This window comes from Copadichromis virginalis, linkage group LG9 (assembly GCF_057382275.1).
Source record: "Copadichromis virginalis isolate Kocher_CV1m ecotype Utaka linkage group LG9, C_Virginalis_male_GT1.1, whole genome shotgun sequence".
Lineage (NCBI taxonomy): Eukaryota > Metazoa > Chordata > Actinopteri > Cichliformes > Cichlidae > Copadichromis > Copadichromis virginalis.
Genome location: NC_140626.1, coordinates 10,791,060 through 10,808,113, shown reverse-complemented (window position 1 = coordinate 10,808,113; position 17,054 = coordinate 10,791,060). Strand labels below are relative to the sequence as shown.

General features: G+C 39.9%; 1 protein-coding gene and 1 pseudogene across 1 annotated transcript; one reads left to right on the top strand and one right to left on the bottom strand.

Moving 5' to 3' along the window:
* LOC146701306 (uncharacterized) overlaps positions 1–17,054 on the bottom strand; it is a 316,606-nt pseudogene that overhangs the window by 36,110 nt on the left and 263,442 nt on the right.
* LOC146701327 (uncharacterized) lies at positions 432–11,891 on the top strand. The gene is made up of 7 exons (XM_085467633.1): positions 432–521; positions 1,789–1,893; positions 6,296–6,892; positions 9,351–10,687; positions 10,865–10,959; positions 11,046–11,163; positions 11,295–11,891. The coding sequence occupies exons 2-4, from the start codon at positions 1,876–1,878 to the stop codon at positions 10,026–10,028; spliced, it is 1,293 nt and encodes a 430-aa protein (XP_085323759.1). The 5' UTR covers positions 432–521; positions 1,789–1,875; the 3' UTR covers positions 10,029–10,687; positions 10,865–10,959; positions 11,046–11,163; positions 11,295–11,891.

Sequence of the window (17,054 nt, the reverse complement as noted above, 5' to 3'; positions counted from 1 at the left end):
TCATAGAGACAGAATGCCATAGAATTACAGGCAGTTTGAATGCCTGTAATCATCAGGCTGTACTCAAGCCCATTAATTAAATCTGAAAACTGTGCTGAGACTCCAAACCCAAGTACCCTCCTGGGAAATTATGGCTACACTTGGATCTGCTGATAGAGAAGTGAGTCAGTGTAACCTTTATTAAATCAGGCAAAACTACACATACTTACTTACTGTGGCGCCCTGCAGAGAGCAAAACCTCTTAAATAAATGGGAGTAAGGGTAAGCTGAAGCCATCTGATGTTTATGTTCATGAATATAACACACTGACACATTTTGACTTTGTTTTTATTGTTTGTTAAATTACTTTTAAATCTCTAGTTTCGTTTAAGAACCATCTAGTCCAGCAGGTGGCGGTAATGCACCTTAAAGCTCTAACCGCCAAAGAAAAACCCCAAAAGAAGAAGAAGCCGCGGAGTTCCCGCTTTATTGCGTTTGTGTTTTAGTTTATTTTTCTTCCTCATCTAAAGTGAAGCACTAAGGTAACTTTGATCTGAGTTCAGTCAATCTTGAATTTAGCTCCTGAGTGAAGTTTTCTGTTGCTCTCCTCGGTCTCTGTTGTCAGTTATTTGTGAACCAGTTGAAAGAAAAAGCCTCTACATCAAGTCAAGCTGCTATAAACTAATTTACAAGAAAATATTAACAAATGCTAATGAAACACAGAGAAGAAAACAGTGTTATTATTAGAAGAAAGCTTTTAAATTAGCTAAGTGTAATCAGAGTTTCTATTATTTTATTAGTCTGTTACTAAGCGCTAGTTAGCATCTCTGTCACTGTGTGGCACCTGCATAGTTTTTGAATGCAGTGTGCTATCCAAGCTAGCTAGCTAGCTAGCTAACGCCAGCCATCATCAATATAAGGTCACTTCCAGCGCCAAAAAATCCAAATATGTTGGCGGTAAAAGTGCTATAATGAAATCAATTTAAAAGAAAGGTAAAAATAAATGTATTCCTGGCTAAAACACACCTGCCTTTGTCTTATCAGCAAAGTTGTGTCAGCCCACAGGGCATGTGATTGTAAAAACTGGCCTCACTCTGAGAGGCCTGTTGTTAGAATCATTTCAAAGATAATTTGATAAATTCTGATCAGTATTCAGTAAATGAGCCTGATTAACTGTTAGCAAAATAATAATGATAGGCCAGAGATACCAGAGATTCATTTTTAAAACAAATACAGCCTCGAACCCTAAGAGGGGATCTGTGTTTTAAAAGTACTGCAGAGTTTTTAAAATAGAATAGAATAGTCTTTTATTGTCTTTGTACATATTCAACTAAATTGTGGGTGCTCCACACCAACTGTGCATGGAAAACAATATAAATAGTAAGACAGTAAGAATAAATAACATATAAGAGGAGTATATACAAAGAGGAGGAAGGCACACATTAGAGAACAGGTTGCAGAATGCTTGAAAGTAGTGCAGTGGCACTACGGCACACCTGATCATTTCTCACGGCACACGTATATATGCCGCGGCACAGTGGTTGGGAAACACTGTACTCTCCATTGTAATCCATTGATTGTTCTGTTTTCATTCTTTGTCAGGGCCTTTTTTAAAGAGGAATTGCTCTCCTGGTACTGGTGTGCCATACTGCTGAATTTAGTATCGGTGCTCAAACCTTTGTATGTTTTAAACAAGTTGCCCACCCAGGAGAGCTAAAATTTGTTGTTTGTGCTCTCAGATGAACATATGAGACACTTTGACTCTTCAGTGCAGTGTGGAGCTTAACAAAGTTCTGTTTTGTGTCCCAGCTGATCAGGAGGAGGAGAAGAGTCTGACGGAGCAGCAGGGGAACATTTAAGCTACGTGGACTCAGCTCAGCCACTGCAGAGAAAACAATGAGTTCGACAAAGAAGGTGACAGATACTAGTGTTAAGAAATACTCCATTAACCCTTTAAGGCCTATTGGAGCAGGAATGCTCCGTTTTGCAAGTGTGTAAGTTCATCTCTGAATGTTTGTAAAGCATTCCCACGATGGAACATATATGGAGCGACTGCCTCTTCTCTCCCCCTCCCTCTCCTGCTGCTACTTCAGTCATGAAACTGATTAATGATCAGCTGATCGGCTTTTCTGTCGCGAGTCCGTCTCTCTTGTTTGTTTATTGCCCACTTTGCGCCAGAAAGAGGAAACCAGCAGCTGAACAACAGCAGCACGTTTAACCTTGATAAGCTGTTGTTAGAATTTATTTAATATTACTTTCTACACCAGGATCCTTTTCTAGCTGACGGCTGGTAACTGTGCGGGGGCGGATCTAGCAAAGTTTAGCCAGGGGGGCCGATAGGGCATTAAAAATGGTAAATGGTAAATGGCCTGCATTTGTATAGCGCTTTTCTAGTCCTTAAGGACCCCAAAGCGCTTTACACTACATTCAGTCATTCACCCATTCACACACTGACGATAGCAAGCTACATTGTAGCCACAGCTGCCCTGGGGCGCACTGACAGAGGCGTCCTTAACAGGGAAAAGGTGGGCACCAAGACATACTTTTCTTTCTTATTCTCATTTAAAATGTCTAGCTTTTATTAAATAATTATCTGAATCTTACACCCAAAGTTTTAATCTGATGTAAAATGCATAGAAGTCCATGACTGTATATAGTAATTATTAAGTCTAATATACCCTAGTAAGCTATAGTACTTTTCCTTTGGGAAGGCACCATCTGTGCAGTCTGCAGTTCTGTTGAAGAAAGATGTTGAATCTATTTAGTTATTCTTAAAAATAATTGATTTCTGTGAATTTTTTTCACACTGCATCAAATTAAAGTTGATTATGTTGATTAAGCATCATGAGGTGGAGGGTGGGTGATTCCCTATCTATTTTTTTTTTAGAGTTTTAGAGCCCTATTATTTAGGTTACTTACTCTTTAAAATACCAGAATAGGGAGGATGGAGTAGGATTAAGTGTATTAGATTGATCACTATTAGTGAACTATGAAATATTTGGGTGCTGTGTATTTTTTGCATACAGGTATAACAGAATAGCTTTAGTGTTTTGTTTTTTAACTTGAGTATGAACTTATACAAAAGCAGCAAGATATTTTAAAAAAAACAGTTCTGTTGATTAAAAAATACACTATATCGGATTCATATCGATATCGGCAGATATCCAAATTTATGGTATCGGTATCGGACATAAAAAAGTGGTATCGTGCCATCTCTAGTAAAAATATAAACATAAGCTCTTGGTTCTATGGTAGGTCTTAAAGGGGTAAAAGATGAAGTACTGATATATATTTTATGCAAAACTAACTGAACCTTGTGCTATATTAATGTAATGTAATATTCATGTAATAATACAATGCCTACATTGTAGAGGGTGACTTTGCCTCTAAAGAGGAAAATGGGCAGGGAAGAGGTTAAAGTGGGATTCAGCAGGATTCAACCCTAAAATCAGCTGTAGTGGCTCAGTGTGGGGAAAAGAGTCACAGCTCACAATCATTTCTGTTGAGAGCTCCAGTCGATGTTCTTAATGTACAGGCTGTGATCAGCTGACCTGCTGCTCTCTGTGGATGTACACAACTGAATTCAACCAGATGTCTGCAGATGTTTCATGAGTTGTCCTGGCTGATTTCCATCCTCTACACCAGGGGTGTCAAACTCAACTGCACAGGGAGCAAAACTCAAGACACACTTTAGGTCGCGTGCCAAACAAGATAAACATTTATTGAACACACTAAAACCATGTTTTTAAATAGAAATATGAATAAAAACAGACAGGAATTTTATTCCAGAATAAATAAACTTAAAAAATCAACTTTAACTTTAAATGTTTTGATCTTCATAAAAATATATCCTGTCAAAATTATGCAAGTTAGAAATATGAACATGCTGCAAAAAACCCCAGAAAAATAAATGAAAACATACACAAGGTTGGAGCTGCATGTAGACGGAGCTGGGGCATTGCTGCAGGAATGGAACTAATAAACTGTGCAGGCCATTCAGTGTCGTACTTTGCCTTGAGTGTACCATTACACTGCAGCTCCATCTGAATCTGCACAGGTGCAGTTTCCACGTAAAAAAGAAGCTTGAAATTCTCTTTTTGTGCTTCACAGTCACCAAAGCGCCGCGAACTCAGTGCGCTCAGTTTATCAGCAAAGTGCGCCGACTTGGTTCAACATTACTTGGCAACAGGGAAAGTGAGACAGGTTGCACTGGTGCATTTGTGACAGCTTCACTTGAAATGCCTTCACTGCATCATACATGTCATGTCCATTGTTAAATCTCCCAATTCTTTTGATCTTTGGGCTGAAGGAAGGACAATACTCGGTGTATAAATGCTCAATCAACAATCTTTTATTCCATACAATTCAACACTTTTGAGCATAAACCATCCGGAGGGGAGATGAGCGCGGGAGGGTGTCCGCCTGATCTCGAAGCGTCTGAGTGTTTCTCACATTCTTATAGCTTCAGCCCCCCTCCACCTAGTCATAAAACCTAAACATTCACATTCTTTCTCTCTTACGGCGCCTAAGTGACGGCCTTGGCTCCCTGTTTTATCTCCTCCTGATGAGATGGGGCAGAAAACCTCTCCGGTATGCTCTGTTCTCTTCTAATCAGACAAATAAGGCCATGACTCTCTGAAAACAGTATTTCTTATACCTCAGCAGTATAATGCATCATAAATGGACACTCTGGTGACAGTGGCAGAGAAAAGGACATTAAAGAAACTGATGGACATTATGAACAATGCTGAGCATCCTCTGCACACGGACATTAACAACCAGAAGAGTCTGTTCAGTGACAGGTTGCTTCTCCCAAAGACAAGAACTAACAGACTTAAAAACTCCTTTGTCCCACACGCCATCAGACTGTTTAACTCCTCTCTGGAGGGGAGAGGGAGGGGAAACAGGAGGACAAAGGAGGGGGGAACAACTAAGCTGTAGTGCCTCTTCACTTCACTGTGCAATACCTTTTGTGCAATACTTTTGTAAATAGTCAACAGTGCAATAGACCTCAATACTTGAAATGTGCAATTCACTTGTATTTTTATTTTTTGTTCCTATTTATTCTATTTATCCCCTTCGTATATTTTATTTATATTGTCTCTGTATTTATATATATGTGTGTGTGTGTGTGTGTGTGTGTGTGTGTGTGTGTGTGTGTGTGTGTGTGTGTGTATATATATAATATTCTGTAACTCTGTAACTTCTGTCGGTGCTGTGCTTTTTTGGAAATCGAATTTCCCAGAGGAACCCACCCGAGGGATTAATAAAGTTCTATCTAATCTAATCTAAAACAATATCACTCATTCACAATAAATCAGCAGTCTAATGTAATACAAATCAGTTTAATAACTGTAATAGTTGTCACCTTCTTCGAAGTCAGGAGAATAATGCAAACTAAAACTACGTAATAATTTCACTATCTTTAATTAGGGGTATAACGTGGCATAAGATAATATAATAATCTCACACCATGAACTGACAGATTTCCTTGCTGAGCTCAAAAACTATTGAGAACTTTTTCCCAACTCAGCCAACGGAACTCTGTATGATAAGGATGTCACCAAACTCTGAATCATAGAAGGATGAAATTGACGGTGATTTAAACCTTTAAACTCAGATAAGATTTACGGTTTGTGTTACAGTGATCGTTACATGCTCCATTTATAGGACTTTACCACACAGCCTGGTGTATGATGCAGGATTGGATTTCATGTGTTACTGTTTAGGCTCAAATCAATTTGATCTTTGAAGCCCGCAGTGATGAAATAACTCCCCTCAAATGACTTAAACCAAAAGTAACAAGCCTGTGTTGAAAATGTAAGGAGTAGAAAATACAGATTTTTTTTTTTTTTAATGTAGCGAGTAAAAGTAAAAAAAACGTCAGGTTACAGTCAGACTCTGACATCATCCTTCACTGAACCAAGCTAGTAACTGTTACATTTGATTTATTATTATCGAATAAATTAGACAATTATAGAAATATATAATAGGAAACAAACAGGAAATATAAAAAAGTACAGACCTGGTAAACATTTATTACTATTCTGAGTGTGTTAGCATTAATATTTGTGTACAAGCAGGAGGGATGGGCATGATTTTAGAGTGTTTGAACAATGATTAATTATCTTTAACACCAGGTTGGATGTAATGTGTTACTACTACCAGTAGGTGGGGATAAGAGACCTTTAAGGTGTTTGGTGCCACACTCCACCTTCAGGTTTAAAACTAGTGTTAATGGAGGGAGTTTGAAGCTTCAGTTTGTTCAATGACTGCATTTCACTCACTGCCTCTGTTTGTATCTCTGTCACTGCAGGACCAACGTGGACCGAGAAGTCAGCGCTCTCAGGAGGCCGACAAACCTCACAGAAGAAAGAGAGAGAAAAAAAACACCTGTGACGAGTGTGGGAAGGATTTTACTTTGAAGTCTAAACTAAAACAACATCAGCTCATCCACACTGGAGAGAGACCGTTCAGCTGTGACTTGTGTGGAAAGTCGTTTGCCTGGAAGAATGCCCTGAAAACACACCAAGTCGTCCACAGTGGAGTTAAAGCTTACAGCTGTGATCAGTGTGGTAAAGCTTTTGCTCACAGTAGCAGTTTACAGACTCATCTAGTTACCCACTCTGGAGTTAAGGCATACAGCTGTGACATCTGTGGAAAAACTTTCAGCCGGCTATGGAGCCGAAATATACACCTACGCATTCACTCCGGAGAAGATGTGTACTGGTGTGATCAGTGTGGTAAATACTTTACAACAGACGCACACTTACAACGCCACATGTTTACCCACACTGAGGAGAGACCTTATCAATGTGACCTGTGTGAGAAGACTTTTAAAACTCCACAGTACCTGAGACAACACCAACAGATCCACACCAGAAAGAGACTCTACAAGTGCAGTTACTGTGAGGTTTGTATTTTTATTTTTATCTTGTAAGTTCAGTCTGACTGTTTGGAACAAGTGTGCTCATTAAATCGTGTTAGCATGTTAGCACTTCTACTGCACCGAAGAGTAGCTCTGAGCCATTATTCAGGTTTTCATTTCAGTTATAAGTTTCGTTTACACGATCATGAAAAACTAAAAATGCTGAAAATTGCAATGTTGCTGTTATTTAATCTTCAGGCACCTTCGTGGTATATCATGGTGTTATTATTTCTGCATAAATGGCCTCATTCCTCTGTCAGGTGTAAATGGAATAAAATAAAACAAATTAAGTACAAAACCAAACCATTCAGTAATCTTCTCTTATGGTTAACAAAGTTGTATCGTTACGTAATGGTAGGGCTGGGCCATATCATACCGTTCACTGTAATACCGGTATAATGTTGGGCAACGACAAGAAAATGAAATATCGCGATAGAATATGGGTAAAACGCGCATGCAACAGTGCCTTTGTTTTCATACGCACATGGCGAAAAAGGCACGGCAGCGACGGAGAATGACAAGGGCGAAAGCGAATCGTTGAATGAAACGGATGAACCAGAATTGGTTTGTAAAAATGCTGCAACGACAGTGGTGTGGAACTGGTTTAGCTTTCGTCCGTCAGATACACAACAAAGCACTATTTTTGGTAGAGCATGCCAGCAGACCGTCGTTATTACCGTTTTTTTTGGTAAATACAGCACACTTAAAATCAAACCTTTGATTTTTCTGAAAATCGACAGTGCCCCTTATAATCCCGTGTGCCTTATGTTTGGATTCTGGTTGTGTTTACTGACTTCGAAACAATTTTATGTGGTACACGGCGCTCGAAAATCTGTCAAATGTTTTAGTACGACTTTGCTAAGCTACGAACCCGCACCACTTGATGGATTGTCAGCAGTGTTGCCAACTCCTCAGTAAGGAAAATCGCTATTGGTTGTCGCTAGAAGTCGCTAAATGATGTCATCGCCTAATTTGCATAATTGGTCATGCTAATGTAATTCTAACCTACGCTGTTGGAGAGAGAAATAACATTGTGGAAGAGACATAAAGTCAGTAAAAAACGTCTTAAATGCATTTAGAATTTATTTAGAACTACAAATTAAATTTCTTCTAGCAATTATTGTTTTTTTTAATGTCACAATTCCAACCCTTTATCCGTCCTTGGCTTGGACGGCAAAAGTGACCCGAAACAGGCACTCTGGTGGAGTTACTTTGTGTTTTTGTGTGTTCATAAGTAGTTTTAAACTTTGTGGTCCACAAAACAACATAACAGTAAAAGAAGAACTGACTGACAGTCAGTGCGGGAGCCCTGCCCTGATACCAGCTGGGGGAGGACTATCCTCCGCCTGTGAACGCTTTTGCACGGGCGAGGTGCCCACCGCAGCACCCGCTGCTCATTGAGAGTAAGAGCGATACGCGCTTTCACGTTAAAAAGTTGTCATAAATAAGTCTCTAATAACGCCAGAAAAAGTTGCCAGATTTGTTGCTAGTCGCGTTTTAGGAAAAAAAGTCGCTAAGGGGGTCTGAAAACTCGCTAAATATAGCAACAAAGTCGCTAAGTTAGCAACACTGATTGTCGGAGCATTACGGCTGTCATAGGCAGGAGCCTCGCGGAGTGATACGTACGGTGCTTCAACATAATATTACCGTATTGTGTGTGTATAAGCTCTTTTAAAGTTTTGTGGATATTATACATGGTTATGCTGAGGATATGTCGGCCAATTTCCACTGGAAATGCCTTTTGGTTAAACTGTCAGCGAGGAATTTGCACTGTTACATTTTTATATAACTTTAATGTAAAAAACAGCTGCTTGTTTAAGTGAAAATACATTGATGGGGTTTTTTGCACTAATAAAATTGTGGAGTTGTAAAGTATTTTCTCTAGTGTCAATTATATCGTCAGTTATATCGTTATCGCAATTTTCAAATCTATATTGTGATAAATATTTTTGGTCATATCGCCCTGCTCTACGTAATGGTATTGTAGTATTGTAGCTGTAGTATCATTGCTTCCTTATAGCTTTAGTACTTTTAAACATTAGTGTTAAAATACCCATTTAATGTTATAATTGCAGTGTCATTGGGGGTAATAGTGTTTTTCTTGTATCCCGGTCAGCTCAGTGTTATAACTGCACAATTACAGTGTTATTAATGCAGTATTAAATCAGTATTATTGCAGTGTTACAGTAGTTTACCATGGGTACCCTAAAAACAGTAGTATGGTAGTACTTAAGTGTAAGTCAGATGTTACTGTAATATTAAATAAGTATTGCTGTAGTATTATGGTGGTAGTATTGTAGTTATTGTAGCCCAGTAAACTGAGTGTGTTAATTGAAACAGTAAAATGTAATTGGACGTCTGCAGAGATGCTCTTTATTTCAGGCGACTTTCAGGATAAAAGTGTTGAAGGACTGACTTACACTGTCTTTGTGTCTTTGTTTAGAAGCAGAGCGACACAGATGGATCCACTTCTCAACCCTGTCATCGCTGTGGTGGTGGGAAAGACTTTCGTTGTGACATCTGTGGAAAAACTTTCAGTCAGCAAGCCGGCCTAAAAATACATCAACGTAAACACACTGGAGACAAACTGAAATACTGCAAAGAATGTGGGAGAAGCTTCCCCACATCAGCTGAGTTAAAACGACATGAACTCTTTCACAGTGGGGTCAAAAAGCACCTCTGTGATCAGTGTGGGTCATCCTTCACCACTGCAGGTCACCTTAAAAGACACAAACGAGTCCACACAGGAGCGAAACCATACAAGTGCAGACACTGTGACAAAAGCTTCTCACATTCAGGTAGTCGTAGCAACCATGAACGTACACACATGGAAGGAAACTACAGCTGTGAGCAGTGTGACAAGAGCTTCAGTAATCTCAGTTCATACTCTGCACACAAACGATCCCACGTTACTAATAAACTGTTTCACTGTTACCACTGTGCCAAAACATTCACTTCATCATCTGCTCTGTGCAAACATCAGCGCGATCACGCAGGGCTGAAATCGTTCCCATCACAGGATCAGAGTGACTCTGAAGAGAGAGAGACATCCTCTGGTTTCAGAGTCCAACTTAAAACCCTGGAGATCAGGCTCCACAGAGCTCAGGTCGGCTCTCCTTAAGTTTAAGTTAAAGTTCAAATGAGGCCATGAATCAAACTGTTCATGTAGTTCCATTTTAATCTTTATAAATTGTTCTTCTTCTGTTTGTGTTCAGTCGTTACCTTTTTTTTCAGTGGTTGGAGTTAAAATCAGTTTCCTGTTCTCAAGTTTTTATTGAATGTATTTTATTAAAGTTCTTAAATGAAGTTAAAATGATGTTAAATAAAGAATTGTTTGAACGACAAAGATTTTGAGCCATGATGTCATTTCCTGTATTTCAGAGTAAAGACTGAAGTGACAAATGGAAACATGTTTACAGTCATGGAATAAACACTGATGGGTCATCTGTAGGAAGTTCTATTGCTGACCTGACAGACTCGACCTTGTTTACAAAGAAAGAAAGGAACTGATGACATGTGTCAGCAGAGGCTTTCAGGGTTGTTTAGAGTAGAGCTGATAGTCTTAAAGAACACGGCGATTATGACAATTTAACACAATGATCTGAGAAACATTCTTTTAACATTTCAAAAGAAACCTGCAATTTGTCTTTCTTCCACTTTCACTCTGCTCTCCTACACTGACGCCTGACTGTTCGGGTGGATCTTCTTTATAAAAGTGGAGGAGAAGAGAGCAGCGGCGGGGTGGAGCGCGAGCTTTAAACTCATGCACAAGAGAAACAGGTTTGTGATGAGAGAACACTGAATCCCACATTTCCAAATATAAAACAGATAAACCATATGATAACACCAGGTCAAGAGTGACTGATGAACACTGAGAAAACCTCCAACCATCAAATCAATTTGAGCTTAAACAGAAACACATGAAAGGTAATCTTGTTTTTTTATATTAATCACCAGAGGTTGTTGCATAACAAGAGAGAATGGAGCCAGCTAAGAAGAGGAGGATGTCCTCCCCTGTGTGGGAACATTTTGATCTTATATCTCCCAACAAGGTATGTAAATTTCTACAGAAGATGTATTTTCATAATACTGATGGTGCAATACAATTTATGTTAAGCTGTCTTGACTTTTGTACAAGGTGAAGTGTTTACTATGTGCCAGGGAGCTGGGATATAACAACAACACCTCATCCATGCTTAGGCACTACAGAGCTTTGCATGAGAATAAGAGGAACACCGACTGTGGAGCAAGACCAGGTGAGCCATCAAATGCCATGATAATATAGCATGCTGTAATGTTACTAAATGATATAACAATATTATACAACTGTAATAAGTTACGTGTGTGATATTTATATTTGTGCTTTGTTTTTGTTGTCTTTCCTCAGGAGAACAATCTCAAATAGATGAAGACCTGGTTAGCATGGTGATTGAGGACTCCCAGCCATTTAGCATTGTGGAGGACAAAGGATTTAAAAGATTTGTTAAATCATTAAATCCTAGCTATGTTCTCCCCACTAAAAAGGTCATAAAAGCAGTGAAAATTTAGTTTTTACAGAATAAAATGTGGGCAGGACTGAGGCTCAAAGCCTCAGTGTGTAGCTGTCCATACCTCAACGTTACAAAAGCACAACCACTGTCCACACCCCAACCACACCTCACCTCACAGTAAATGATCATTTCCATTTTAAGCATTTCCAAATAATCATTTTCCATACTGCCAGTATAAATATACACAGTATACTGGATCACTACAATATAGATGTTTTACACACTCCTTTTGTTGTTGACATTTACAGGCTGTGTGCAAAAGGCCACACTCTTCAAATTCATGCCAACTAATATTTTTACGTCCAGTAGATGTCCTACTAGAGCAAATGAAGCTTCAAGATGCTTTGCGCTGGGGTGAACCAATTGGATGAAAAGCTTCAGTGCTTCATGAAGCTTCATCTGCCCATCACTAGATTTCAGCCCTGCGTGATCGCGCTGATGTTTGCACAGAGCAGATAATGAAGTGAATGTTTTGGCACAGTGGTAACAGTGAAAAAGTTTATTAGTAACGTGGGATCATTTGTGTGCAGAGTATGAACTGAGATTACTGAAGCTCTTGTCACACTGCTCACAGCTGTAGTTTCCTTCCATGTGTGTACGTTCATGCTCGTTACGATGACCTGAACGTGAGAAGCTTTTGTCACAGTGTCTGCACTTGTATGGTTTCTCTCCTGTGTGGACTCGTTTGTGTCTTTTAAGCTGACCTGCAGTGGTGAAGGATGACCCACACTGATCACAGAGGTGCTTTTTGACCCCACTGTGAAAGAGTTCATGTCATTTTAAGTCACCTGATGTGGGGAAGCTTCTCCCACATTCTTTGCAGTATTTCAGTTTGTCTCCAGTGTGTTTACGTTGATGTATTTTTAGGCCGGCTTGCTAACTGAAAGTTTTTCCACAGATGTCACAACGAAAGTCTTTCCCACCACCACAGCGATGACAGGGTTGAGAAGTGGATCCATCTGTGTCGCTCTGCTTCTAAACAAAGACACAAAGACAGTGTAAGTCAGTCCTTCAACACTTTTATCCTGGAAGTCGCCTGAAATAATTGAAATCCATTTCGTAACCATTTCTCTTAACAGGTGCCATTTATGGTCCTTATACACACACAATACGGTAATATTACGTTGAAGCACAGTACGTATTACTACGCGAGGCTCCTCGGTAGCCGTAATGCTCCGACAATGCATCAAGCGGTGCAGCTCCGTAGCTCACCAAAGTCGTACTAAAACATTTTTTGACAGATTGCTGAGCGCTGTGTACCACATAAAATCGGTTCGCGGTGATCAAGCACAACCAGAATTCATACAAAAGGCGCGCTGTCAAGTTTTGAGAGAATGAAAGGATTTTAGGCAGCCTAAAATCCGTTAGCATGGTTAGCTCGTTAACACGTTGACGCTGTCCAGCCCCACGCACAGGGCGATGCGCAGTAACTCGTTAACGGAGATTTGCTGTGTTCATCTTGTCGTTGCCTGCAGGTGAAGCGATGGGGGAGGAGGGGGAGTTGTGTTCAGTGAAGGAGAGAGGCGAGGTCGAGTAAAGTTGCATAAAGACAAAAGTGGACGAAAGAGCGACAAACTTATGGCTCCACAACTATATTGATATAAAGGATATTGTCACATATTACATCTCGTATAAAAATATATCGATATTTTTTAAAAACTCGATATATCGCCCAACCCTATCTATCTCTGTCGGGTTATCATATAGCCCGACGGGCGAGGCTGAGATAGATTTTTGTCGCCCGACCGCAGATATTGCAAACTCCGGGACGTCGGGCTAGCGATTTTGCGAGCCCTGAATAGTAATAAATGTTTACCAGGTCTGCACTTTTTTATATTTCCTGTTGCTGTTTCCTATTATATATTTCTATAATTGTCTAATATATTCAATAATAATAAATCAAATCTAACAGTTACAGGGTTCATACGCCTTTTTCAGGATCAAATTCAAGCACTTTTTAAGCACTTTCAAGGTCCCTTTTCAAGCTTTTCCAGCCCCCGTGCCAAAAAAAGAAAAGAATGCATGTTTCAATTAGCATCACCTCAGTAAGACCATGTGAAAAGACACCTTAGCTCCCCTTTTGTTAGGACATAGAAAAACACACCTTATACACATAGTAGGGGTGGGCGATATAAACGATATACGATGATATAAATTTGGCCAACGATAGAGATTTTGACTATACCGCTCTATCGCGACAGCGCAAGTTGATGATGTCATCAAGCTGCGGCTGTTTTGGTCGAAAGCATCGCAGCGGCTACAACCATTATCATCTGCAAATTATGGCAGGCGGCAGTCATAGCAAAGAGATGAAGCACTTTTTAAATATGGGGAAAGCCAAAAACTGCGCTTCCTCCACTTCCTAACATTGAATCATTAATGTTGAATTCTCTCACATCTGTTCTATTCCCATATTGTTGCAGTATATTAATGACTAACCTCGTATTGTGGATGAATAATCTCAGTTGTTCTCCTGACTGAAGTTTGCCTAGGGTTGCCAACTCCCTGAAAAATAAATAAGGGACACCTCGTGGCCAGGGCCGGGCAACCCAGTTGTCTTCACCCTTCCCAGTGTGGTAGCTCTTTTTTTGTGTGTGTGAAATTATTTTTTAACCATTTGACTTGAATTTGATTTAAGCAGATGCATATTCTTTGTGATATGACCATATGGGAAACAAATGATCATTTAGTCATTTATTTTTAGCTCAAAATGACAACATTAACACAGTAAAACAGGTCTCTTTCTTAAACAGAAGCCTGTCATGCTTAACTTTTGAGAATATAAGTAAATCTTTCTTTAAAAGAACTCTGTCCTGCTTAACTTAAAATTATATAAATTAATAGAAAGCAATAGAACGAAAAATATTCTTGTAACAGTGCACATATAGTGCATTTAGTACAATTGGCTTCAGTTGAGGTATTATTTCAGCTTTTCTAATGCTAATCAGCTGCTCCTGTTTGTAAACCCACTTGTTCCCATGATTACGCATCATAACTCATCATCATTATTCATCTATGTATTACTTTTATGTATTATTCATCTATTTGTTGTAATCATCCATCCTTGCAGTTGTTTATTACACAAAATAAATGATATTATCACACTTCTGGCCACATAGCGCTGATATTCACTGCACATGCCCATATTAACCTTAACCAGAGGGTTTAAACAACAAACCAGTGTTTACATACCATATCTGCTTCTGCCGTGGCCTGGTGGACAAGAAATTGGTTAAGGGTTCCCCGAGCTTTCACGCCCCTCATGTTCTTCTTGTGCCCACCACTAGAAGCATGCCTATGGAAAAAGTGCGCCGGCACACAGTGCAGTGCGCTTTATAGGTGTTATCGTGCACTTTCCCAGCCAGGTGTTTTCCTTTTCCCAGTCCTCCCTGTACTTTTGCAGCCTTTTTTCTTTTCTTTCTCTGAGGGGAACAAACATTGCTGCTCTAACGCTGGGCTTACACTGTGCGATTTTTGGCCCATTTTGAGCCGATTTTTGAGTCGTGCGACCGATTTGGTGATCGGCCCGATTTTGGCCTTCATCGTGCATCGTGTAGTATACGTGGGGTAACGAGAAGCGATTAACACCTCACGACCAGCTCCCGATCATCAATCGCTCGTGAGGGTGTCACCACAGCCGCTCACACTGCTCATGCGCAAACACGTAAACATCGGTGAAAAAGACGGCGCAGCACGGCTGTGCAGCGTGTGATCTGGACACAAGTGATGGAGGCACTTGTAGAACTTTGGAAAGCTCATCCGAGCCTTTTCGATGTAGCATCACAAAATTATCACGACCACAACAACCGTGAAAATAGTTGGATTTACACTGCTGCTCAATCACAGCTGCCTGATCATGTTTTTCATTAGCAATTTAGCAAAGTTGATGGTGGTGGTGTGTGTGTCTGTGTGAGTGAAAGACAGAGAGAGCGAGCGACAGATTTTCTGTTATAACCTTCATGTTATGTTGGCACAGTGTGAGCACTCAGGTCGCATCAGAGCATCGGGCCGTATAGTGTGAGACCTGCATCGTGACCTGCAAACTTCTAATCCCTGCGAGTCAATCGTGCAGTTTGAGCAAGAGCTGAATAACGTGACTGAAAAAAATCGCAGTGTCTGCCCAGCTTTAGGTGTACTGTCATCCGAGACGTGCACCGCAGTGTCGGCGTTTGTTTCCCTGTTGGCCATGCTTGTTGTTGTGGTCATCTGTTGTCTTCCGGTATTTTCTCCGCAAGCGACCTTTCCTCGACCAATGAGATAATCTGAATTGTCATACTCGAATTGTCATAAGTGTGCTGTCAGCTCATTGGTCACAAAGCAGGAGAGGGGCTGGGAATTATGTTTTCAAACAAAGCGTTAATTCCATTAACATTTATAGACTACTTTTGATTCTCACTGTATTACGGGACAAAGTGCGTCCCTTATTAGCTCAATACGGGACGTGTACTTTTGTTTCTAAATACGGGACGATTCCGTTTTTTAAGGGACGGTTGGCAACCCTAAGTTTGCCCCATGTATAGCATCCTGCTATGCGATTGCATTTGTCCCTGACCACCAGAATCCCTCACGTTAACTTTTATCGAGTGGAAAAAAGTTGGCGTTCATCCTCCAGCTTCACTGTGCTAATGTTATGCTAACATAGCTGTGTTGCTAGCAATCACGTAGCACAACATTATATACCAGGTAGTCCAACTTCAGTAACCCTGCAAACGCCACTGCTGTTTAGTTTTCTGTCTTCATTTATGTTGGTAGTGGTAGCAGAGCTGTACGTTTTAATTAGTTTCATTAATCTCTCAGTCAGAACATGGTATGAAATGTTTAGGTGGAAACTAGCGAGCTAACTTCCTGCTAACTTGTAACTCCGTTAAATTCAATAACTTCTGTTTTCATGGATGCCTGGATGTTAAACTTAATTGTTACACCTGGTAAAGCAGCAACGCTGATGATTTTATTAAAGATGAAAGAATTTAGACCGTTTTTAACTCTCAGTGTTCGTTTGACTTTGGGACTTGAAGGGGATGGAGTTTTGGACCCAGATTGCTCCGCGAAGCTCCTCACCACGGCAGCCGTAATGCTCTGACGATCCATCAAAACATTTTCTAACAGATTTCTGCACACCAAAATTGGTTCGAGGTCAGTAAGCACAACCAGAATTCATACATAAGGCACACTCTTGATTTTTGAGAAAATTAAAGGATTTTAAGTGTGCCTTATAGTGTAGAAAATACGTTATACAGAAGAAAAGAATATATCGCGATATATATCGTTACGCACGTGCTTCAAATTATACCGCGATATGGATTTTAGGCCATATCGCCCAGCCCTAATACATAGTGTATAAACTCAAAATACACATTTCACTTAAAAATTAAGATGTGAAAATGTGAACAAATCAACTTGTTAGAGATATTCTTCTCCTCTTGAAAAAAAAAATGAAAAATAAAGAAATAAGTCTTCTCATCAGATATTGATGCTTCTTTCCTGTGTGACAAAAAATAGGAGACAGATGTTTGTTTGTTTGTTTGTTTGTTTTTTTAAGTTAATTCCCAATAAAACTGTTTCATTGCTAACTACATTGCTGTCTGTATTATTGCTGA

What these genes read in the sequence shown, in the direction of transcription:
- LOC146701327 (XM_085467633.1), top strand. An exon ending in ACAAGTGCAGTTACTGTGAG is followed by an intron (nt 6,893 to 9,350) that starts GTTTGTATTTTT and finishes GTCTTTGTTTAG; the next exon opens with AAGCAGAGCGACACAGATGG.